General features: G+C 39.0%; 1 protein-coding gene across 6 annotated transcripts in view; it reads left to right on the top strand.

Annotated features, from left to right (window-relative positions):
• Positions 1–25,099, top strand: part of sbno2b (strawberry notch homolog 2b) — a 121,737-nt gene that overhangs the window by 78,649 nt on the left and 17,989 nt on the right. For 5 of the 6 annotated variants that reach the window (XM_078424130.1, XM_078424132.1, XM_078424134.1 and 2 more), the window contains 10 exons: positions 4,194–4,347; positions 6,143–6,319; positions 7,526–7,623; positions 10,952–11,034; positions 13,014–13,217; positions 20,040–20,173; positions 21,874–22,005; positions 22,602–22,737; positions 23,387–23,499; positions 24,692–24,763. In XM_078424130.1, the coding sequence (XP_078280256.1) occupies positions 4,194–4,347; positions 6,143–6,319; positions 7,526–7,623; positions 10,952–11,034; positions 13,014–13,217; positions 20,040–20,173; positions 21,874–22,005; positions 22,602–22,737; positions 23,387–23,499; positions 24,692–24,763 (1,303 nt within the window). The remainder of the gene's footprint in view (positions 1–4,193; positions 4,348–6,142; positions 6,320–7,525; positions 7,624–10,951; positions 11,035–13,013; positions 13,218–20,039; positions 20,174–21,873; positions 22,006–22,601; positions 22,738–23,386; positions 23,500–24,691; positions 24,764–25,099) is intronic. The other variant, XM_078424131.1, reaches the window with a different exon arrangement.

Consider the following 25,099-nt stretch of genomic DNA (forward strand, 5'->3'; position numbering starts at 1 on the left):
TTTTGGGCACATCATTGATGTTTAAATGAAACTTTCTTTGATGTGGGTGATGGAGCCAGATTCGGGTACAGAGCCCCTCTCTCTGGCATGGTATGACCTCCAGCTCAAGACCCTGGTCTCTGGCACTGGACCCCGGTCTCCAGCGCACTGCACTGCGTGATCAGATGCAGATTAACTCCCAATGTTCTGCATATTCTGTGTTACTCATTTATCAGTGACATTTGATGGGGAGACCACTTAGAGATTGTTTCACTAGAAGAGATGAAAGGAAATTATTTCCTAAAAATAACAATTGTGGTGATGGAGATAAGATGAGCCCAACATTCAGGGTGGTAAACAAGTACGTTACTTACAGAGGAGTTAGGTTACGTTCTGAATGGTATTTTACCCAAGATTACCCAAGTCTAACGAATCATAATCACATGATCAAGTAACCTGATCCCTCAATATACAATCAACATCATGCCGCGCTTCTAACGGTAATATATTTAGTTAAATTACTTTGGATGTTTGGCAACCTAATGGTATATTTCAGTTCCAAGGCACTTGCAGGAGGAAGATAGACACAAAATGCTGGAGTAACTCAGCGGGACAGGCAGCATCTCTGGAGAGAAAGAATGGGTGGTGTTTCGGGTCGAGACCCTTCTTCAGAGAAACTTGCAGGATCAGGCTTCTCGGAAATATTTTGGGTGGAAATTATTTCTTGGTCACGTCATCTTCAGCAGTTCTTTGGGATTGAAGATGACTGTTTCCACTCTAGTTCAGTACCTTCTGAGGTGGCTAATGAGGCCCTGTGGAACTACAGATTCTTCTGCATATGGGGTAGCAGTGCTTGATGGGACTGGTAGGTAGTTTGTGACATGGTGCACTCTCCATGGCTTTCAAAGTGTGCTTCTGATGCATTGATTCTAAAATCTGAATTTTCGCTGCTTCGAGTGGTAATGGGCCAAAGGTTCTGAGGAATTAGTGGGTATGTTGCATTTATTTAAGATACCTTTGAACACAAATTGATTATTTCCCTCTATCAGATAATGGCTTCCAATGACAGAGATTGAGCTGAGTATCTGTTGAGGATCTGAGTGTTGAATATACGAATAATGTGACATGTCGAGCATAGCCAACTAAGTAACTAGTTCCTCAATGCAGTGGATTTTGGCGTGGGGGAGAACATTGACAAGGGAGGAGGATTTTCCAGTGTCAGCATTGGTGTTTTTTCCGCAGTGCAGTATCTTGAGGTACTCCAGGTCTTAAAAGCAATTGAGAGGACAGGAAGCACTGCTGTTTAATACATACAGGTTTTATGTAAGGTGTGAAGTCTTGAACTTTAGATAAGTTTCCTCAAGCAGCCTGTGTTGGTGCATTGACTATAGACTTTAAAGATACAGCACGGAAATAATCCTTTCGGCCCACCAAGTCCGGGACAATTAGCGATCACCCATATACACTAGCACTGTCCTACACACGAGGGACAATTTTACAATTTTTACCAAAGCATATTAACTTACAAACCTGCATGACTTTGGAGTGTGGGAGGAAACCGGAGCACCTGGAGAAAACCCACGTGGTTACAGGGAGAACGTACAAACTCCGTACAGACACCACCCGGAGTCAGGATCGAACTTGGGTCTCTGGAGCTGTAAGGCAGCAACTCTACCGCCACACTGCGCCACTGCCCCATCCCATTGTGCCGCCAAAGATTGGTGAATTTATTTGCCAAAGTCCACCTTCACTGAGAACTATCTTCCAAGTTGTGTGAAATGGTCACTGTTTCCAGGGTCTGGCTGTGAATCTCTACTGGTTGATGGAAGACCTTTATCTTGTGGGTGTTGCGTGCAATATCCATTTTCTCAGTGAACGAGTCGCCGTTGATTTGGGTTCCACAACATTCATGGACACATGCATCATTTGAATATTGCTTCTTGGGCATCGAGGTTTAGGTGACCTTAGTTCTGGAGTGTTTTTGCCGCAGGTCAAATAGTTTCCCATCAATTCTGTAAACCTCCCTGCTACGGGAAGGTTGTTGGAGGTGAGGTGTGCCAATGGGGCGAGAGAGGTGCAGTGATGTAGCCTTGTTTGATGCCAGTCTTCAGTGAGATTGGCTCAGTTGTTGATCCATTGGTCAGTATCATGGTATGTGCGCCATGCAGTGAAAATAAAGTGGAAAGGAATTTCTGTGAGCAGCTGAATTTGCAGAGGTTGTTGCACTGTCTATCTGAACTGATGGCTTTGGAGGCTTTATTGAAGCTGAGTACGGTCATGTTTCGTGGCAAGTGCTGTTGCCTCAACTTGGAGTTGTCGTATGGTGAAAATCATGTCTACTCTGTCTCGAGGTGGACAGAATGATGTTTGGGTGCTGCGAGGAGGCAGCTGAAAAGGACACTGGTGATGATGTTGGTGTGGTGTACAACAGTGAACTCGCCCGGTTGCTATCACAATTAGACTTGACAATCGTCAAGTAAGGTCGTTGAGTTTATTGGCAAGTACGGTGAGAAATGAGTAGAATGAAAATCTTGCCTGCAGCAACATTGCAGGCACATACACTCAGAGAACACACATAAATTATACAAAAGAGTATACATAAATTGATAAAAGAAAGATGACTGTGCAAAGCAACAAAACTAATGCAACACTCTGCAAATAACAAGTTTGCTACAAACATAATTTAAAGCTGGCATATACTCTTTGCAATCATTTCAACAAGAACATGGATAAGCCCTTTAGATTTTGCTATGGAACTGCCCTCTGTGGCTGTATGACATAACATGGGATAGTTTAAACTAAACCTAACCACAAGAAGCGGTAAAATAAGATAAGATGAACAACATGAAAGTACACCCTTGGACTTTGCTATTGTGAGGCCCTCAGCATTTAAAAGCACGAGAAATATTTAACGAAAGTATTGAATTGCTTTTGAAGTATTGCTACTGTTGCATACCAAAGATAAATCAAAAGAAGAATTCTGTTACTGAAGTAGCCTGCTGCATACTTTCTGGTCATTATCCATAAACATTGAAAACATTTTCAAAACTGACACATTTCTAAGAATTACTTGTTAACTCAGAGTACTCAGAAAAGTTACCCTCACACGTTTATTTGGGAACATTAGTTAAATACGTGGTGAAGGGGAATGTTAAAGCAAGTGTGAAACAATTAAGTTAAGTTACCCAGTTGAACAAAATGATGTTCTAGACTATGAATGAGCTCAAAGACACACTGGATGTCAAATATCTCTTGTTTTGATTGTTTCTTTTTAAAGGAATTTGCAGCCAGCTTGGTACTTTTTGAAGTAAAATCATTGTAAGATAGGAAATGGGAAAATAAATCATGGGCCCACATGCATCGGTGAGAGAAAAGCAAATATCAGTGGTATGGTGGGAGGGATGGCTATAGTCCTGGTAGCTGCAGGGAATACCTCTGCTTTTCTTTGAATTATGTTTTTAGTTCTTTAACATCCAACTGAGAGATGGGGTGGGGACATGGTTTAACATTGATCTGGAAAATGGCACCTCCAACAATCCAGTTCCCCCATTCAATGCACAGTAGTGTCAGCCAAGAGTATGGTTTTAAGCCATCAGAATAGAAGGCTGGTTATGAAAGAGAATTCAGAAATCACAAGAAAAACACTGGCACTTCCTTACTGCTTTGAAGAAATAATTACCACCTATTGCTCATTATGAAAGCATAAAGGTTCTAGACCCTGTGCACGGGTGTAAGTGGGATGTCGCACGAATGCTGCCTGTGGCTCTGCTCAGAGCTCGCCCCACCCTCATGCAGAGGTGGAGTTTATAATAGCATGTTATCAGTCCAAACAGAAAGCAACCAGGCCTCTAACTGGGCTGAAGTTGAGAGTAATATAAAAATATTTTCTGTACATTAGAGACAATCTGCTGGGCTGGGGTATTGCCTCAGGCACACAGAATTTTCACAGGAATGGCCCATGTTGATATTCACCACCAGTGTGCAATATGCAAAGTAAATTATAGTTAATGGAAGTGCGCTGGGGTGGGTTTCTACCTTAAACTCTGCAGAAAACGAAAATTGCCTATAGATTCAAACGGGTTATTTCATTCACATTACTATTTAACATCATTTGCCCTTCAGCCAAATGTATCTGTATTCAGTGTATTCAATCTGAAATGATTTAATCTTAAGTACAAATTGACAATGACCTAACATGTTCCATTATTTTTTAGTGGTGTCGGTGCAATGGAAATTGTTGCTATGGATATGAAAGTTAGTGGCATGTATATTGCTCGGCAACTAAGTTTTGCTGGTGTAACATTCAGAATAGAAGAAATACCTCTGGATGAAAGTTTCAAACTTGTGTACAACAAAGCAGCTGTGCTGGTAAGGAGTTAAACTTATTTCACAAATATTTCACATTTTTGATTTTATAAAGTATGAATTTCAGAATATATTTGTGTAGTCATGCCAAAGTATATTTGTAATACTTCAAGGTGTCATTTGTACTGAGGTACAATTAAAAGTTTTGTTTTATGTGCTATCCAAACAGGTGAGATATACAGTAGCATCAGTATTTTGTGATTACCAAAACTAGAAAATTTGGATTAGTTTTCATCTTCATCAAGTAAACGAAAAGAACAAAATCTGCATCATTTAAATTTGATATTTAAATTACATAGAGCAAACAATTACCACTCAACCTGGAAGATGAAAATTATACTCATAGTGGTGTGACTGGAACATTTTATGCTTCATCATTAAGTGGGGGGAAATATTCCACATTCCTGCACAAACCAACTAAACAACACAACTATTACAGTTCTGTTTATTAACTCACACTAACTTCCTTCTTATGAATGGGTTATGTTTCACCTGCACTCATTGCAGCCAATGATTGATTGATCAATGTGGGTGTTCATTTACTGATGTGAGCTGTGAGCCGTGATATTTTGCACAGCATGTAGTCTTCACCAAATGGAAAAACTGACTGGGGCAGAAATAGATTCAATATGAATTTGAAAGGGAGCTTGTTTTGGGGCATAATAGGCTTGGTTTTCCAAGCACGGGAATTTTGATTGCCTGCCCCGTTGATTCAAAAAGTCATTCTATTTTCTATGTTGAAGGTTATTGACTTGGAGGGTGAGGTCATTTTACGATTTTTCAGGTTGACTGTTGTGAGTGAGAACAGCATTGCTGTTTTCTGTTTGCCTGGTTGTGAGATATATTGACTTTTGCAATAGAATCTAAAAAAATATATTAACATTTTGTTTTTTGAAATGCAGGTCTCTGATCAATTATATAAAGTAAACTGACAAATTGAATTTAACCATTTCCACTGCCATGGCAGCAATGTTTAACGCCAGAGATTATATCAATTGCATGATTTTCCTGTACTTGTAGTAAAAATGAAAGAAAATATGCATGCACGGACCATCTTGTTAGCTCAATTTGAACCCTGAGGCATTATTATAGTTGTCGCCAGATTGAGAAAATCGCAACCAATTTTCCTCAACCTTCTGCCAAGGCTACAACTGTTTCTCAGCCAGTGGGAAATGTCAAACATTGTATTTTCAGTGATGAATTCTATAATTCTTTTGCATCGAAAATTCCCATATTCTCTCAATTAGCCACATGTCTAATTCAACCCCAAATATATAGTGAGGTTCTGGTTTGTTGCTCTCAAACAAGTGAGGATAAGGGGAAACAGCTCAGATACATAAAACTTTAATGTAAAACGAAGGAAACATCAAATTAAAAGTTTGTGAGACATGTAATTAGTAAGTTGTAATAACATTTTTATTTGTCAGTAGAGAAAGTAAGCATATCGTATATCATTGTCTCAGAAGTCTGTGACTGCATCTTGCATTATGAAGCAGTACTTAATTATTCAATATATTCATGTTACGTTTAAGAACTGTACAAGATATCCATTAACATTTCCAAATTGCAAGAACATGCAACTAAAAATTGTTTATTGAAGGAATATCTTGAATTAAGAAAAGCATATTCAAAAAACAGATTTTTTGTTTTGGTGGAAATCACTTGACTTGACATCAAATCTATTGATGGCAAAGATGGTGCAAAATAGTATGTGTTACTCTGTTCCTGAAATAAAGCAGACATTTTATGTGAGTGTATTTATATTTTTAGTTTAATTAAATGGGTTTTCTTTTTATAGTGGGCTGAAGCAATGAATACATTTCAACATGCAGCAGAATTAATTGGTTTGGAGTCCAGAAAATCTCTCTGGGGACAGTTTTGGTCCGCACATCAACGCTTCTTCAAGTATCTATGTATTGCTGCCAAAGTTAGACGTTTAGTAGACATCGGCAGACAACAACTGCAGAAAGGCAAGGTGAGAGGGCACTTTTTTTTTCAAGTTGTCTTATTGTTTAATGTAAATTGCACATTATAATGATTGACCTCTATTTTTGGTGCAGTGTTGGAACCTTTTTCCATAGGCATTTTTATGCATAGCACCAATAGTGAATAGACAGAAGAGAATCAAAATGACCAAGATATGTAGCTCTGCATGATAGAATTATGCCAATAAATCAAATCAGTTAAAATGAAATCCATTCTTGCTCACGGAAGTGTCTACAGATGTTGATGTACCCTGTGATTTGTACAGGAAATCTTATTGACACAAATGGATATGGTTTTGTAATTGATGGAGAATCCAGTAAATGCATGGATGTGTGCTTCTCCTGAATAATATGAAAATGTGACTTTCATTGGTTGTATTTTATAAACAGTTTGTAGACGACAACATTGCTACATTTTCTACTTTTAATATAGAAGATAATCTATATTTAATTACATTTTGCATACGCAATGGTACACAGTAGTTTAGTTTATTTAGTCTAGTTTATTTATTGTCACATGCACCGAGGTACAGTGAAAAGCTTTTGTGCGTGCTAATCAGTCAGTGAAAAGACAATACATGATTACAATCAAGCCTTTTCACAATGTACGGATTAATGCTAACGGGGAATAACGTTTAGTGAAAAAAAAGCCAGTAAAATCCGATCAAATGTAGTTCAAGGGTCTCTAATGAAGTAGGTAATAATTCAGGACTGTTCTCTAGTTGTGGTAGGATGGTTCAGTTGTCTGATAACAGTAGGATTCCTGCTTTATGAACATTGTAGATATTATTCATATTATCTCTGAATGTGGGGATTCAAGTACCCATTCAATTGTTCATGCTCAGTCTAGTATTTAGTTAGGCTACAGCCGATTTGCACTTCACATCAATTTATTGCCCTTTGATTCCTATATCTTCAATCCCTCACCCCACAAAAATAGATCAACCTCAGTCTGGAGAATTCAAATAAATGTATCCGAGACCTTCCAAAGAATAGATCCAGTCCTGTGCTTCCCTGAAGGAGCTTCCAACTAATAGATACACATTGGGCAGGAACAACTGGAATGGCTTTTGTCTACATTGCGGACTTGCCTACACTGCCTACATTGCCTGCATTGAGGACTGTGGGGAGTGACTTTAAATGAGCAGACAATCTTCATCATGACTTAATTGCACTTTACTGTTTATCCATTCCAGTGCGTTGTTATAGGATTACAGTCCACAGGTGAAGCTCGGACACGAGAAGTACTTGATGAGAATGATGGTCATCTTGACCAATTTGTATCTGCTGCTGAGTAAGTTGAAGATGCCTAGCTGATTCCATGACTATAATATTGCTAGATTAATCATGCTCAGTTTGTGTATATGTTGTGACTATCTGGTTGCATTTTTGACATAGTTTCCACAAGGTATAAAACAACATAATGCTTTTATTTTAAAATTCAAGACATTTAACAACAATAAAATGTAATGTTTTCTATTGTATACAAGTTAATATATTTTATTTTTATTGTGCAGAAGTCATTTAATGTTAATTTGAGATAAAATGTTCAGTTTACCCATAGTGATTCTCGTATGAAAGTTGCAGTTATGTATACCAGCATGTAACTAACATTGACCTTTGCAATAATATTTACATAAATAGCTCTGAATGCTTAAGCTAACATGTTTATAAATAACTGTGACCTTTAAACAAGTTTTTTAAAGTTCTTAGAACTTACAAGTTGTAACATTTTAAAGTTATATTCTTGGACTGTGTGATTTCCGTAAAGTTACTAAATAGTAGTAACATGGACAGACCAAGCTTGAGAATTGATTCTTCCTCGTAATAAATTACCTAATATGACCCAGTTCCGTGATATAATCATATTTTATTAGCCAAGTATGTTTTGCAACATATACGAGGAATTTGATTTGCCATATAGTTATACCAATAAAAAGCAACAAAACACACAAAATACATTTTACCACAAACATCCACCACAGTGACTCGTCCACATTCCTCACTGTGGTGGAAGGCGAAAGTAAAGTTCAATCTTCTTCCCTTCTTTGTTCTCTCGGGGGCCTCGAGCCTTCCGTTGGCTCCTGTAGCCGGCGGTCGGGCCCTCCGTGTCAGGGTGATCAAGCTCCCGCATTGGGGGGGATCTCAGCTCCCCTGCGCCGGGCGATCGGACCCCGAATTGGGGCTGGTCGAATGTCTTGCGACATTGGAGCTCCCCGACATCAGCTTCTACCCGAGACTGCGAGCTCCTCGATGGTGAAATCCGCAGGCCGCGCGCGCGGTTGGAGCGTCAATCCCAGCAAGGGATCACAGGCTCCGATGGTTAGTCCACGGCCCCGCGGTGGGGCTCAAAGTCAGTCTCGAGCAAGGCCGCCAGCTCCATTATGTTAGGCTGCAGAGCGATCGGAGATACGATCGGGAAATCAATCGCATCTCCGGCAAGGTAAGAGATTGAAAAATGGTTTCCCCCGACCCCCATCCCCCACATAAAAGAAACCAGAGAACATTAAAACATACTTTTTAAACACACTAAAAATAACAAAAAAGACAGACAGACCGTTGGCGAGTCTGCCTTCGCTGATGGCGCCAACCGGATATGAAACCGTTATCGGTGTCAATGCACTGGAATAAGCTTGAACATTTTGGCAAAATTTCCATTTCTGCTCACAATCCAACAGCACCCTTGTGCATGTGAGAGGCTGTAAATCCAGATCAGAATTAAACACCCATGCAGCTCCCTCACATACAGGTGGTCTTTTGTCAGCACCCACTAGGTCATCCATGAAAAACAGTTACTCAGTGATGTGTGTCAGTTAGTTTCCAGGAAATGTCATTACTACTGAAAACACCAGTTTGGAAGAATCCCTTCTGAGCGCTGAGAGCCAGGTTTCAAATCACACTCGGACAGTTCGATGTGGTCAAGCTATAATTAGCGCCCAAAGCTTGATTTTTGTCACGGTGCCTATGCATTTCTTTTAACTTGTAATCAAAGGAGAAAGCAGCTCACTTGAATAGTATTCTATCAATGAAACTATATCATTATTCCCTACACTTCCCTCTGACGGGCTCCTTCTAAATCTGTGATCTCTACCCTCACCAAGGACATGGGCAGCAGGCAAATGGGATCCCTGCAAGTTCCCCTCCAAGCTGAACAATCCTGAATTGGAAATCTATCACTGCGTCAAAGTCCTGTAGCTCCCTACCACTCAACACTTATGGGGTGCTTTCACCAGAAGAACAAAACATGCAAGAAGGCAGCTCACCATTACCTTCCAAGCACAGTTAGGGAAAGTCGGCAGCTGGAAACTTAAAGCCCCAGATCTCTATTGGGTTACAGATCCCCAAAAATGATCTGAATGATTCTTCAGTCTGAAGAAGGGTCTCGACCCAAAACGTCACCCATTCCTTCTCTCCCGAGATACTGCCTGACCTGCTGAGTTACTCCAGCATTTTGTGAATAAATTGATTTCTACCAGCATCTGCAGTTATTTTCTTATATTATAATAGCAACAGACGTAGGCCCCTCAGCCTTGTCATTCCAATCTTCTCAGCCACATGGTACAGTAACCAGGTATTTGTATGTGTATTTGAGGTGGCGTTGTAAGCAAAGGAAATTACAATGTGATACTCACAGGAATTATAATTCATCTGATACAATGAACAATCATAAAATATCCTAAGTATTTATTCACAAAATGCTGGAGTAACTCAGCAGGTCAGGCAGCATCTCAGGAGAGAAGGAATGGGTGACGTTTCGGGTCGACACCCTTCTTCAGACTGATGTCAGGGGGCGGGACAAAGGAAAGATATAGGTGGAGACAGGAAGATAGAGGGAGAAGGGGGAGGGGAAGAGTGGGACAGAGGAACTATCTAAAGTTGGAGAAGTCAATGTTCATACTGCTGGGCTGCAAGTTGCCCAAGCGAAATATGAGGTGCTGTTATTATTATTAAATATTAGGATAAAATATCCTGTCATAGATCATGCCTCAAGGGTTATGCAGCATTTGTTCACCAATCACCCTCTTGTTGGTGTTCAATTTAGAATATAGAACAGTACAGCACAGGAACAGGCCCTTCGGCCCATAATGTCTGTGCCGAACATGATGCCAAGTTAAGCTAATCTTCTCTGTCTGCACATGATCCATATCCCTCCACACTCTGCATATCTGCCTAATTTAAAAGCCTCTAAAATGCCACTATCATATTTGTTTCCACCACCGCACCTGGTAGTGCATTCCAGGAACCAACCACTCTGTGTAAAAATACCTCCCCCGCACATCTAGATTTGAGTCACATGAACTTTGACATTTTGAATTGGACGCAGAGATAGATTCTTTGGCAGCCCAGGTAAAGGAATCTTTAGTAATATGCGAAAGATTTATACGGTCTGAAGAGAAATTAGTGTCGTGTGCTGTTCGCTTGCTTCTGCTGGACCAATTTCATAGACATTGTTCATTTTCGACTGAGGAATTTAAAATGAAGAAGAGAATTTGTATATTTTGTTTTATCTAACAGTTTATGTTTTTCATCATGACTTCACTTTATTTGGTATGTATTATTAATAAATCAGTTTTTAATTAAAATTCTAAGTAACAGGATTAACTTTTGCATTCTACTTGCAGGGGCGTCTTTAAGTCACTAATTCAGAAGCACTTTCCTTCAACAAAGAGAAAGAAAGAAAAGGGAGCTGGGACAAAAAGGAAACGTAAGATAACATTACAGATATTTTTTTTCTGAATAAAAATACAGATCGTGGGGAATTTGTGCTTCTTTGTTCATTATCTGCAATGTGACCCTACTTTCCGGACCACTGACCCAATGTGACCCTACTTTCCACTAACATGTGGTTAGTAAGTTTAGGCTCAGAGTAACTAACGCTGAAGAAAGCAAAAAAGCCTGATTTTGTAGGGATGGTGGTCCTAACATTTGGGGCAGATGCTAACTGTGCCAGAGTTCTGCTCTCTTTTTTCGGGCCTTTTATATTGCTGCAGTGGAATTCATCATCTGCCTGCAATTCCAACTTAAGGACGACGTGTTCAAGTGAAATCCAAATACAGTGATTATACTGCACTGTTAACACAATGGAGACTGGAGCACCCGGGAAAAACCCAGGGGAAACGTGCAAACTCCACACAGACAGCACCCATGGTCAGGATCGAAGCCGGGTCTCCGGTGCTGCAAGGCAGCTACTCCACCCCTGCGCCACTGTGCCGCCCCAGCCTGAAATTTCTTTCATTAGAATTTGAATATGCATTATCTGTATCTTGTCATGATTCAGCAGCAAGAATGTTCAAGTTCCTTCGGCTCAGTGTTCCTTTAAACTCTCACATTAATTGAGTGACTGTCAATCAACATGAGTGTAAGAAAATAACTGCAGATGCTGGTACAAATCGAAGGTATTTATTCACAAAATGCTGGAGTAACTCAGCAGGCCAGGCAGCATCTTGGAGAGAAGGAATGGGTGACGTTTCGGGTCGAGACCCTTCTTCAGACTGATGTCGGGGGCGGGACAAAGGAAGGATATAGGTGGAGACAGGAAGACAGTGGGAGATCTGGGAAAGGGGGAGGGGAAGAGAGGGACAGAGGAACTATCTAAAGTTGGAGAAGTCAATGTTCATACCGCTGGGCTGCAAGCTGCCCACGTGAAATATGAGGTGCTGTTCCTCCAATTTCCGGTAGGCTTCATTATGGCACTGGAGGAGGCCCATGACAGAAAGGTCAGACTGGGAGTGGGAGGGGGAGTTGAAGTGCTCAGCCACCGGGGTCGTACACCGGCGTGCTCCCACGGTCGTCCGTGAACATGACATCACTTCAAATACAGTAAACTAACCACTTAAGTTTCCTTTGCATTAAAGTAGCTGCAAGCTCAAACAATTTATGTAAGATTTTTATAAATGGAGTATTTCAAATAAGTCTGCATTTACGGTATATCTTCATTGATTTCTAGTTTACCAAATTTACAATACAAGGAACTGCAGATGCTGATTTAAAAAATAAAAGGCACAAAGTGCTGGAGTAATTCTGGTTCAAGGCCACATCTCTGGAAAATGTTCCAGACCTGGAACATCACTGACGCATGTTCTCCAGAGATGCTGCCTGATCCACTGAGTTACTCCAGCACTTTGTTATTTTTTTACAATTTTTTTAAACAAATTTCTCCCATAATTTGTATGTGGTAGAAATATCACTACTAAACTTGATAAATACATCAGTTGCTCAACACTTGAACTCCCCCTCCCATTCCCACACTGACCTTTCTGTGCTGGGCCTCCTCCATTGTCAGAATGAGGCCTGGCACAAATTGGAGGAACAGGACCTCGTATTTCGCAGATGAACATTGACTTCTCTAACTTCAAGTAGCCCTTGCTTTCCCTCTCCATCCCCTCCCCCTTCCCAGTTCTCCTACCAATCTTACTGTGTCCGGCTACATTTTATCTCTGTACCGCCCACTAACCTGACATCGGTCTGAAGAAGGGTCTCGACCCGAAACGTCATCCATTCCTTCTCTCCAGTGTTGCTGCCTGTCCCCGCTGAGTTACTCCAGCATTTTGTGTCTTATCTAAAATAGATCAATAATGGAGTGGCAGCAGTGTTTTGGTTAAATGCTTCTCTGTTCTTGTTACATAACAGTTTTGCGCTATTATTGTTTATAAACTATATCCTTGCTTAAATATTTCCCCGTAGGAAAACAACGAGGCCGGCCCTCGAAACAAGTTCGAAATGTTCAGGATTGTATCAACATAAATAGTGATGACAGCAGCTTGTATTCTGAGGTTGATACTGACAGTGATTCAAACTCATCACCTGCATCTGCCATAGAGATATCTGAAGAGGCTGATGTCATTGCTGTGGATCTTCCCATCAATGGTTTTATATCTACGGAAAAAGGTACAACCTAATGTAATAATTCCCAAAGAATGGATCGTGGAAATCATTAGTCAAATACGGTTTACGGTCTCGACTTTCAGTGCATTGAGATTGTGTTCCCATGCAATGCCAGAAGATTATAAAGCAGGCAGTTACCCACAGGACCAGAGGAAGGGAGAATCATGCCAAGCCAATGTTTCAATCAGTCAAGCCTAGAAGTTCCTCGTCATGCCTTTTCAATAGAGATACAATGTATGGCATGGCAGGTCTAAAGAAAATAAAATACAAAGTAACTTTATATAAAAATTCACAGAGGACTTTGAATCAAGTGATTTTGTAAAAAGTGATTTTCTTTAAAATATTAACTTGAATACATGGCAAGTTTTGTGCAGGCAAATTAATCAACCGAATTTACATTGAAAATAACAAGTCTCTGAAATAAAAACAATTGCTCTTCCAGTATGGAAATACAAGGAAATGAAGATGCTGGGACCTCCAGTATGATTGGTGAGAAGAAAGTTTGGGGCAAAATAGTAACCATTCTGACATCAAAAATCAATTGATTGAAAAAATCAAAGATGCCGGGATTTATCCTTGAATTATCCTCCAGCACTGACTCCCGACCAAAGCTCTCAAGAGCACAAGATAAGCTGATTTAGATTCATCAGGATTCCATTTCCAGCACTGTCTGGCCAAGGGGAGCACATTTATTTGTAGAATTTAAATCATAGAGCAGGGCATCGCAGAAACAGGCCCCTTTTTTTTTTTTTAAATATTTTATTTAAATTTTAACAGAACCCATACGTTATACATTTTACATTCCTTAGTAAACAATAGTCACTGACCTATAACTTCGATTATACACGTATTGTTCTGTATTTTCTCCCCTCCCCCCCATCCCCCACCCCCCAGTTCAAAAGAAGGAAAAAGAAAAAGCAGAAGAAAGAAAGAAAAAGAAAAACCTGGAGTCCTGAGGGAGTCACTTCCGAGTAGTTTCTTTTAAAATTCTTGTTAGGTATCAAAGCAATCCTGAATTTAACTACTTCCTATTCTTAATCCTAGCTTTGCCATGAATGGGTTCCACACCTTCAAAAAGAAGTCATATCCATTTCTCAGATTATACGTTGCTTTTTCTAATGGGATACAACTCCGCATTTCTGCATGCCATCTTTCAAATCTTATTTCATTTTGTTCTTTCCATGTGACCGCAACACATTTTTTTGCTACTGCTAATGATATTTTGAGAAATCTTTCTTGATGTTTATCCAAACTTAGCTTTGGTATTATTCCTTTTGTATCTCCTAGCAAAAACAACCTTGAATCCATTGGTATGATCTTATTCATCAATTGATCTAAAAACTTTTTTAGGTCTTGCCAAAAAGGAATTACCTTCTGACATGCCCATGTAGAGTGTATAAAAGTGCCCACGTCTTGGTTGCATCTAAAACACCTTTCAGATGAGTTTGGTTTAAATTTATTTAATTTTTCCGGGGTTAAATATAGTTGCTGCAAAAAATTATACTGTACTAAGCTGTATCTCACATTAATAGTATTTTTCATACTATCTAAACACAGTCTTTCCCAACTTGGTTCATCAATAATAATATTAAGATCTGTTTCCCATCTTTGTCTTGCTTTATGAATTCCTATCTTTGGACTAGATATCTGCAGTAGTTTATACATTGATGATATAAATTTTTTCATTCCCTTGCCCTGAATCAAGGATTCGATTCCTTTAATCTGAAATAGAGACATTGAATTACCTAACTTTTCCCTTAAAAAAGATTGTAATTGATAATAGAAAAAAATACTATTCCCTGGAATTTGATATTTATTTCTCAATTGCGAAAATGTCAAAAAGATATTCCCTTCATAGCAGTCTCCTATATTTTTAATACCCTTCCGTTCCCAGAGTTGTAGTATTTGATTATTCCAAGCAAACGGCAATAATCCATTTTTTACTAATGGAGTTTTAGCTGTTAAGAAAAATATTTTATCCTTAACTTTAACTGTTTTCAACAATGTATTAATTAAATGTTTTAGCAAAGGTGACTCTTTATCCTTAACTAATAGCTTCGCTTCCCATTTATATATAAATTCTTCTGGACAAGATTCTTTTATTTTATCCATTTCAATTTTAACCCATGCTGTTTTTCCACCCTCTCGATAAAAGGATGAAATAAAACTCATTTGTGCTGCCAGATAGTAATTTTTAAAATTTGGTAATTGCAATCCACCTAATTCAAATTTCCATGTTAATTTTTCCAGAGACACTCTTGGCATTTTACCTTTCCAAAGAAAATTCCTCACAGTTTTGTTCAATTCTTGAAAAAATTTATTTGGCAAAGGTATAGGCAGTGTTGAAAATAAATACTGTATCCTCGGAAAAATATTCATCTTAATACAATTCACTCTCCCTATCAATGTAATTGGAAGATTCATCCATTTCTTCAGGTCCTCATCTATTTTTTTTATTAGTGGTTTATAATTTAATTTATACAAATTATTTAACTTATTATCTACATTAACTCCTAAAAACTTAATGCCTTCTTTTTGCCATTTAAACTGACTTTCTCTTTTACATTGATCATAATTGCCTTCAACAAGAGGCATTATTTCAGTTTTATCTTTATTAATTTTATATCCTGATACTTTCCCATATTCTTCCAGTCTGAAATATAATTTTCTTAAGGATTCCAATGGTCTAGTAAGACAAATTAAGACATCATCAGCAAATAAAGTAATTTTGTGATCTTCCTGATTAACTTTAAATCCTTTAATATCTAAATCTGCTCTTATTAGCTCTGCCAGAGGTTCAATGGCCAATACAAATAAAGCCGGTGACAAGGGACATCCCTGTCTACTAGATCTTTCCAAATTAAATGATTGAGAAGATTGGCCATTTGTCACCACTTTGGCTTTAGGTTGTTTATAAAGAGCTTTTACCCAGTTAATAAAACCATTTCCTAATCGGTACTTCTCTAATACTTTAAATAAAAAATCCCATTCTAACCTGTCAAACGCTCAATTCCTTTCTTTTCTGTGCTAAATGTAAAATACTTATAAATCTTGCTACATTATCAGATATTTTCCTTTTTTTGACAAATCCAGTTTGGTCATCTTTAACCAGCTTCGGTAAATATTCTGCCAATCTCCTTGCTAAAAGTTTAGCAACTATTTTATAATCTGCATTCAACAATGATATTGGTCTATAAGAAGATGCATTTAAAGGGTCTTTCCCTTTTTTTTAAATTACAGTTATAATTGCCAATGAGAAGGAGTCTGGTAATGTAGAAGTTTTTTCCGCTTGATGTATCACTTCCATAAATAGTGGTAACAACAAATCTTTAAATTTTTTATAGAACTCAGGCGGAAAACCATCTTCCCCTGGAGATTTATTACTTGGTAAAGAATATAATACTTCCTCCACCTCTCTCAAAGTAAAGGAGGCATTTAGTCCCATCTGCTCCTCATTAGAGATTGTTGGTAATTGTATCTTGGATAAAAAATTATTTATCTTAATTTCATCCTTTTCAGATTCAGAATGGTACAGATTAGTGTAGAATTGCTTAAATACCTCATTGATTTCTCTAGGTTTATAAGTAATAATGTTCTGATCTGTTCTAATTGAATTTATTGTTCTTGATATTTGTTCTTCTTTCAGTTGCCATGCCAATACCTTGTGCGCTCTTTCTCCTAATTCATAATATCTTTGGTTAGTTCGTAATATTAGTTTTTCTGTTCTGTGAGTATGTAAAGTATTGTATTGAAATTTTTTATTTGCAAGTTGTGTTTTTTTTGTATCTGAAGAAGTTTTCTGTAGGTCTTTTTCTAATACGGTGATTTCTTTTTCTAATCTTTCAGATTCCTTCCTATAGTCTTTCTTTATCTTAGATGAGTAGCTTATAATTTGGCCTCTCAAATAAGCCTTCATTGCATCCCATACAATAAATTTATCATCCACTGAATTTAAATTTGTCTCCAAATATAATTCAATTTGTCCTCGAATAAAATCACAGAAGTCTTGTCTTTTCAATAATAAAGAGTTGAGTCTCCATCTATACACTGACTGTTCTTTATCTGGCATCGTAATTTTCATTAATAATGGTGAGTGATCCGATAACAATCTAGCCTTGTAATCTATTTGTATTATTCTACCGCTTAATTGAGCTGAAATCAAAAATAGATCTATTCTAGAATATGTATCATGTCTATTGGAATAAAAAGAGTAATCTCTTTCCTTGGGATGGCTTTTCCTCCAAACATCTATTAAATTTAAACTTTCCATTAAATTCAAGGTTGTCTTCGCTGCTCTTGTCCTTGTCGTTGTCCTTGATGATCTATCCATTACTGGATTTAAACAAAAATTGAAATCTCCCCCTATCAATATATTTTCATGTGCTTCCGCTAGATTTAGAAAAGTATCCTGCACAAACTTCTCATCATCTGTATTTGGTGCATATATATTCATTAAAGTCCACAATTCTGAGAAAATTTGACAATGTACAATTATAAATCTACCTACTGGGTCACTTACAATATTTTGTATCTTAATTGGTAGCGTTTTCTTAAATAGGATAGCAACCCCTCTTGCTTTTGAGTTAAAAGAAGATGCGACCATAGTTCCTACCCAATCTCTCTTTAACTTTTGATGCTCTTTTTCCGTTAGATGTGTTTCTTGCAAGAAAGCTATATCTACTTCCAATTTTTTCATCTGTGTTAAAATTCTCTTCCTTTTTATCGGTCCATTTAACCCATTCACATTATAGCTTAAAAAATTTAATGTGTTATCCATTCATTCCTTTTTTTTTTCGTTTCCTTACCTTGATACCTCTTCCGGTATTTACATTGTGCCGTATTTCAGTGTGCTCCCCTCCATAGTCCAGGTATAAAAACAGAAAAGAAATAAGAAAGATAGAGAAATAGACCCTCCCTCTAATGTTGTTAATAAATAGATTAGCAACATTACCCCCCTCTATTATACGAGGTGTGGTCCGCACCACACTTGTGCCCATGATTATGGTGGAGCATCCACATTCTCCAACCCCCCCGATATATCAAGTACTTCTAAAAATTAACAATCCTTAATACAGTTAATCCCCTCTATAGTATACAGATATTATTAATAATCAATCATTCATGAATCTTCTTAAGCATTTCTCGATGGCAATTCTTCCGCATACTCTTCTGCTTTGACAAAGTCTTTAAAAAATTTATTTTCTCCAGTGTTGATCATAATCTTCAAAGTAGCCGGATGCAGTAAAATAAACCTATAGCCTTTCTTCCATAGAACATTTTTTGCCTTATTAAATTCTTTTTTTCTGCTCAACAAGGCATTACTGATGTCTGGGTAAAAGATTATTTTAGTATCTTCATATTCTATTGGTTTTCCCTCTCTTATATTATTCCCGACTGTTTTGAAAACCAATTCTCGATCTTGGTATCTTAAAAATTTAATCAACACAGATCTTGGCTTTTGATTAGCCGAGGGTTTCGGTCTTAGAGCCCTATGTGCTCTTTCTATTTCCATTGGACCTTGTTTATCTATTCCCAGAGTGGTCCCTATCCAATCTTGAAAAAAGTTAATTGGGTCTTCCCCCTCCACTCCCTCTGGCAAACCAACAATTTTAACATTATTTCTCCTGCTATAGTTTTCCAAGGCCTCCAACTTCTCCGCCGTCTTTTTACTTTCAATTGCTGCTGCAGTAATACTGTCTTCATTTTTTTCCACTCTAGATTTTAACATTTCATTTTCCATTTGCATATTATCCACTTTATTTGTCACTGTTTGAAATTTCTCCTCCATTTTTTTCAAAGCCTTATGAAATTTCTTGTTATCTCTCCTCATTAATTTGTTATCTCCTTCAATTTTCTTGAGCCTGTTAATAATTTCTTGAAGCATCGTTTTCATATTAGTCTCTGTATCTTCTGCTAGTGGAGTCTCCCGTTACCTCATCATCACTCGAGTCCGAAACTCCAGACAAAACAGACAAAACATCAGCAGCCTCTCGGCAAACAGTGGGCTTTTTTGATAACTCACGGCGACTCCCTCGTATTTTGACCCGAGTCAAAGAGCGCTTGCTGGGAGTAGTAGATTCCAGCTTCATACCGGAACCCTCCCCAGACTCACCGCCTGCCGAGGGGTCACCAAATCTAGTCCCCTGTTCCATCAGAGCTGTGGGCCTTCCTTCGATTTTTTTTGCTTGATTCTTTTGCTTGCTTCTGTGGCAGTTGTACTCCTCCTTTTACTTTCTTGGAAGGCATCTGTACGTTCTGTATTCTTTCTGATTTTATTTAAAGTACTTGATTCCTTTAGTTCGTCTTTTTTTAGCAGTTTAGGGCTTTGTTTTCGGGAGTGCTGAAAAGTTATGTCTACTCAGCCAAGCATTGGACACGCCCCCCCCCCCCCCCTCAGAAACAGGCCCCTTGGCTCACAATGTCCATGCCAAAGATGATGCCATGACTTCAGTCTGAAGAAGGGCCACGACCCAAAAACGTCACTCATTCTGTTTCTCCAGAGATGCTACATAACCCGCTGAGTTACTCCAGTACTTTGTATCTATCTTCGGCATCAGGGATAAGGCAGATTTAAGCATTGTCTTTGATAGTTCAGTATTAATAGATTGCAATGTATAGCTTTATTGTTACTGTCTAGCCTCCAACCCTGGTAAATTATTTGTTTTTTAACAAAAATAAATTTTGGCTATTTACTCATCATTTCTTAAGCTATATATGGAATGCAATTTTCTGAATGCTGTTCTTTGAGCAAGAGTAATGTAAATGTTCGAACATTCTGAGTGATCTTGCATGATTTTGATTGATTGATGAATTATTTTTCATCAGCAGCAACACTAGAATTTGTAGAAAAACTGAAAGGGGATTTGCTGGCAAAGGTTGAAATACTCGGAAAAGAACTACCTCTAAATACACTGGATGAACTAATTGACTTGTTCGGTGGTCCTGACTATGTGGCTGAGGTAATTTATTAAGACTGCTCATGGCTGAAGTTGCCTTTGCTTTTGCTCTATGTGATTACTTGCTCTGGTACCAGAACACACAACCCCAGAATGTACACTACTCACCTGCAATGACAGCAAGACTATAGATGATTTGCTTGGGAGGAGAAAATGTATTGCATTTTCTGTTCCTGTCACTCTCTGATACTGCAAAATGGACAGCATTATGTTTGGGCATCATGTCCTTCACAGTAGCACAGGGCGGCACAGTGGTGCAGCATGAGAGCTCCTGCCTCATAGCTCCAGAGACCCGGGTTCGATCTTGTCTACAGCTGCTGGCTGTGCAGAGTTTGTACGTTCTCCCTGAGACTGCGTGAGTTTTCTCCGGGTGCTCCAGTTTCCTCCCACATTCCAAAGACGTGCTGATTTGTAGATTATTTGGCTTCTGTAAATTGCCCCTACTGTGTAGGATATGAAAGTGGGATAACATAGAACTAATGTAAGGGGGATCAATGGTCAACGTGCACTTGGTGAGCCCAAGGGGCCTGTTTCCACACTGTATCTCTGAACTCTAACACAAACCAGCAGGTCATTATTCATTACTAGTCCTTCATACAGACACTTACCGACACCAATAATTAATCAATATTTTCAAGAAAGGAGTTTTCCCCCTTTTGGTATCTTTTTTTATTAGCTGTTCGGCGAGATTGAAAGAGCAGCCATTTAACTAACCTGTCGTCGATACACAATCAGTTGGATCACTGAAAAGCAATCAGGTCCAGGATTCCAAGCTGATGTCTGTCTTTCCTTTCCCACTCCAAAGACGTACAGGTATGTAGGTTAATTGGCTGGGTAAATGTAAAAATTGTCCCTAGTGGGTGTAGGATAGTGTTAATATACGGGGATCGCTGGGCGGCACGGACTTGGAGGGCCGAAAGGGCCTGTTTCCAGCTGTATGTATATGATATGATATGATGATTGATGCTGATGTCTACTGCTTCAGCTGTGTGTCTTGGCTACCTGTTGTCATAAGTGGATGAGTTTATGGATTGGATGGAGAATTAGAGACACTTTATGTAAAGTTAACTCATGGCATTTGGTTTCTCATTCAAATGTTCAGTCCATAATATATACCAGTGGCATTGAAAACAACCGGAAAAGGTTGTGAACGGTGGTGGAGACTCAAACAGCTAACTTTAGGAGAAGGCTCCAAGAAATATCCCCATTCTTCATGGGTCCCCATCATTTCAGAAGCCAGTCTCCAGCCAATTCAGTTACAGCTGAGCAGCCAAGGAGAAAGGACCAGACAACAGCCCATACTCAAGAAGGCCTAAACAGTGCCTCCAGTCAAGCTGTTTCAGTTTGGTTATGACACTGGCATTCACCTGACGATGACCCAGGCATTAATGTAAGAAAATAACTGCAGTGCTGGTACAAATCGAAGGTATTTATTCACAAAATGCTGGAGTAACTCAGCAGGTCAGGCAGCATCTCAGAAGAGAAAGAATGGGTGATGTTCTTCAGACATTAATAATCATAGTAACCCTGTGGGTAAAGCAGGACAAGTTCATACCGACAAACTGTGCAACAATCCAGTCAGTCCCAGTCGCACTTGTTTATCCCTTAGCCCTGCAGATCATGTTCCATTAGTTAAATATGGGTTCTGGGAATGTGTGATCTTATTAGCATTTACTGTATGTGTAAATCGTTAATTTTAATAGATGACTGGAAGAAAGGGACGTGTTGTTCGCAAACCAGATGGCTCAGTTTGTTACGAGTCCAGAGCAGAACAAAACCTGTCCATTGACCACGTAAATTTAAAGGAAAAGGAGCGATTCATGAACGGGGATAAGGTAGGTTTGGTTCTCACTGTCTATATCAGTAAATAGATATCCATCGAGCTACATGGTGAAGAGGAGCCTGACCCAACTTGCTTCAGTGGCAGGGTGGCACAGTGGGGGCGGCACGGTGATGCAGCGGTAGAGTTGCTGCCTTACAGGCAGAAGCAGGTTCAATCCTGACTACGGGTACAATCTGTACGGAGTTTGTACCTTCTCCCCGTGACTTCGTGGGGGTTTTTCCAACATCTCCGGTTTCCTCGCACACTCCAAAGATGTACAGGTTTGTAGGGTAATTTGGCTTCGGTAAAAAATAATTGTCCCCAATGTGCAGGTTAGTGCAAGGTACGGAGATCACTGGTCGGCGCAGCCTTGAGCCGAAGGGCATGTTCTCGCGCTGTATCTTTAAACTAAACTAAACCAGCCTAGTGTACCCCCTCATTGTTAACCATACCACAACCTGCACATTCAGGAAATGTCTCAGTGCCCATTGATGCGGTGTATAGGTTGTTCTGGTGAAGTTGCTATTATAGGGAGGGTACCATATATATATAACAGTTGATAACAGTACATGTGAGTAAGTTAATAAATATTCTTTTACATCTGTCAAGTTGGTGGCCATCATCTCCGAAGCAGCCAGTTCAGGAATTTCACTGCAGGCTGACAAAAGAATAAGGAACCAGCGGAGGAGAGTGCATATGACCTTGGAATTGCCTTGGAGTGCAGACCGTGCGATTCAGCAGTTTGGTAAGGCGTGCTCACACTTGGCTATCTATAGCGGTAACAAGCTCCATTATCAACAAATGTAATCGTTTTCATTTTTATGCTTAAAACCAAAGACATTTATTTCTGAAATAGGTATTAATTATCCTTGTGCACCATTAGTAAGTAGCAATTTGGATCAAAAAAAGTTTTTCTCAGGTGGTAAGATATCCAGGGTTAAAGTCTGTCCAAGTTAAAAAGATTATCCGTGGGCCAGAGATTAGTAGTTTACCAGCAACAACCCTGACATTTGTAATCCTTGTTTATCCTAATTAAGTAAACTCTTAATAAAAGTTTTATTCCATTTTTGTGGTTCAAGGAGAATACATATTGTTACATTCTGATGTCCACATGTAATTCCTGGTTAAGAACATAAAAACTAGGAGCAGGAGTTGGTTGTATGACCCTTAAGCATTGGCCTCATCTCCACTTTAACGCCAAATAGCCAATGTTCTTCGTTCTTTAACATTACCCATGGAGAGCCAGAACCTTTTGGCATTAGTTAGTAAATGTATGAGAGTTAACACATCAAATACTAACCTTTAAAGCAATTTGTGATCAGTGTTATCCCAAGGTATGAATGCAATTTAATTTATGATTCTTGCATAAACTTCATTTACATTATCTTTTTCAGGTCGTACTCATAGGTCAAATCAGGTGTCGGCTCCAGAATATATATTCCTCATCTCTGAACTTGCAGGAGAAAGGAGATTTGCCTCAATTGTCGCAAAACGCTTGGAGAGTCTGGTAATATATTTTTTCTACTTCAGTGCATTAATTACCCCTTTGCAGGCGTTCACTTAAAGTTATAAGTGTTTTACAGCTCAGCAAAACTGAAACTGGATCTAAACTAGCGGAAACCATTTTTTAAACATTTTTAATCATGGTGGCGCAGCAGTAGAGTTGCTGCCTCACGTCGCCAGAGATCCGGGTTCGATCCTGACTACGGGTACTGTCTGTACGGAGTTTGTATGTTCTCCCTGTGACCTGCGTGGGTTTTCTCCAGGTGTTCCGGTTTTCTCCCACACTCCAAAGACGTACACATTTGTAGGCTAATTGGCTTCGGTAAAATTGTAAATTGTCCCTAATGTGTGTAGGATAGTCTTAGTGTGCAGGGATCTCTGGTCGATGTGGGCCGAAGGGCCAGTTTCCACGCTGCATCTCTAAACTAAACTAAACTATCATCTCTCATTTAATAACTACGGGCAGATCCTTTCTCTCCTTGAAGTGGCAATCTGCAGTATTCTTCTTATAAAAAAAAGAATTGGTGGCACATTAGTGACTTAGACTGTACCTAAAATAAAGTGCAGAGAAATGTTCATTGTTCTTGTGAGAATTCACCACCAGTGTTTCATATTTTAATCATGTTTCATTATACTTTTCAAATCTATGTTTGGCATCCAATGCCTTTTCTGTAGTTAACTATGCAGATTATTATTTATGAAATCTGCCAACTGTACAAGACTTCCAATCCCTGAATATCACTAGACTGTTTATGAGAGAACTACTCGTTCTTTTTTCCTGCCATCAAATTTTTCTCCCAATGTCTGTGCCGAACATGATGCCAATTTAAACTAATCTCCTCTGCCTACACTGAGAACATAGAAAAGTACAACGCAGGAATCTAAAAGCTTCTTGAACATCAGTATTGTATCTGCTTCCACCACCATCACCAATGTTAATGCTTTCCAGCACACATCACTCTGTAAAAAATAAACTGCCCTGCGTATGTCCTTTAATGCTTTCCCCCTCTGACCTTAAAGCTATGCCCTCTAGTCTTTGACATTTTCACACAGGGAAAAAACATTTGACTGGCTACATGTGATTAATTTAGAATAAAGAGGTTTCAAGTTCAAAAAGTATTACATCATCGACATTGCTTAAAGATGTTAAAGCTGTTTTTGACAGTATTAGAATTACAAATCTCTTCCTTTGTCAGGGTGCCTTGACACACGGTGATCGGAGGGCCACAGAATCCAGAGACCTCAGCAAATATAATTTTGATAATAAGGTAATATCTTCATTTCACTGCTATAATTTATTTAACACAAGAATGTGTAAATCTGGTTAATGAACCAACCAAGAATTAAGTTTGGGTGTATGTGCTTCAGAGTGATTTTGACGTAATGAGTCCTCGCCCTCCCTTTTTCTTCCTCTGGCTTCACAATTTGTACTAGCTCTATCCTTATCTCTCACCTTTTGCCTTTTCATCTCTGGCCTTTGTTCAACCATCTGTCTATCAACCCCCCCCCCCCCCCCCCCCCCCCCCCTTCATCAGTATCTACCTATCACTTACCAGGCTTTGTTCTGCATTCCCACACTGACCTTTCTGTCCTGGGCCTCCTCT

The sequence above is a fragment of the Rhinoraja longicauda genome, chromosome 28, assembly GCF_053455715.1.
Source record: "Rhinoraja longicauda isolate Sanriku21f chromosome 28, sRhiLon1.1, whole genome shotgun sequence".
Taxonomy (NCBI): domain Eukaryota; kingdom Metazoa; phylum Chordata; class Chondrichthyes; order Rajiformes; family Arhynchobatidae; genus Rhinoraja; species Rhinoraja longicauda.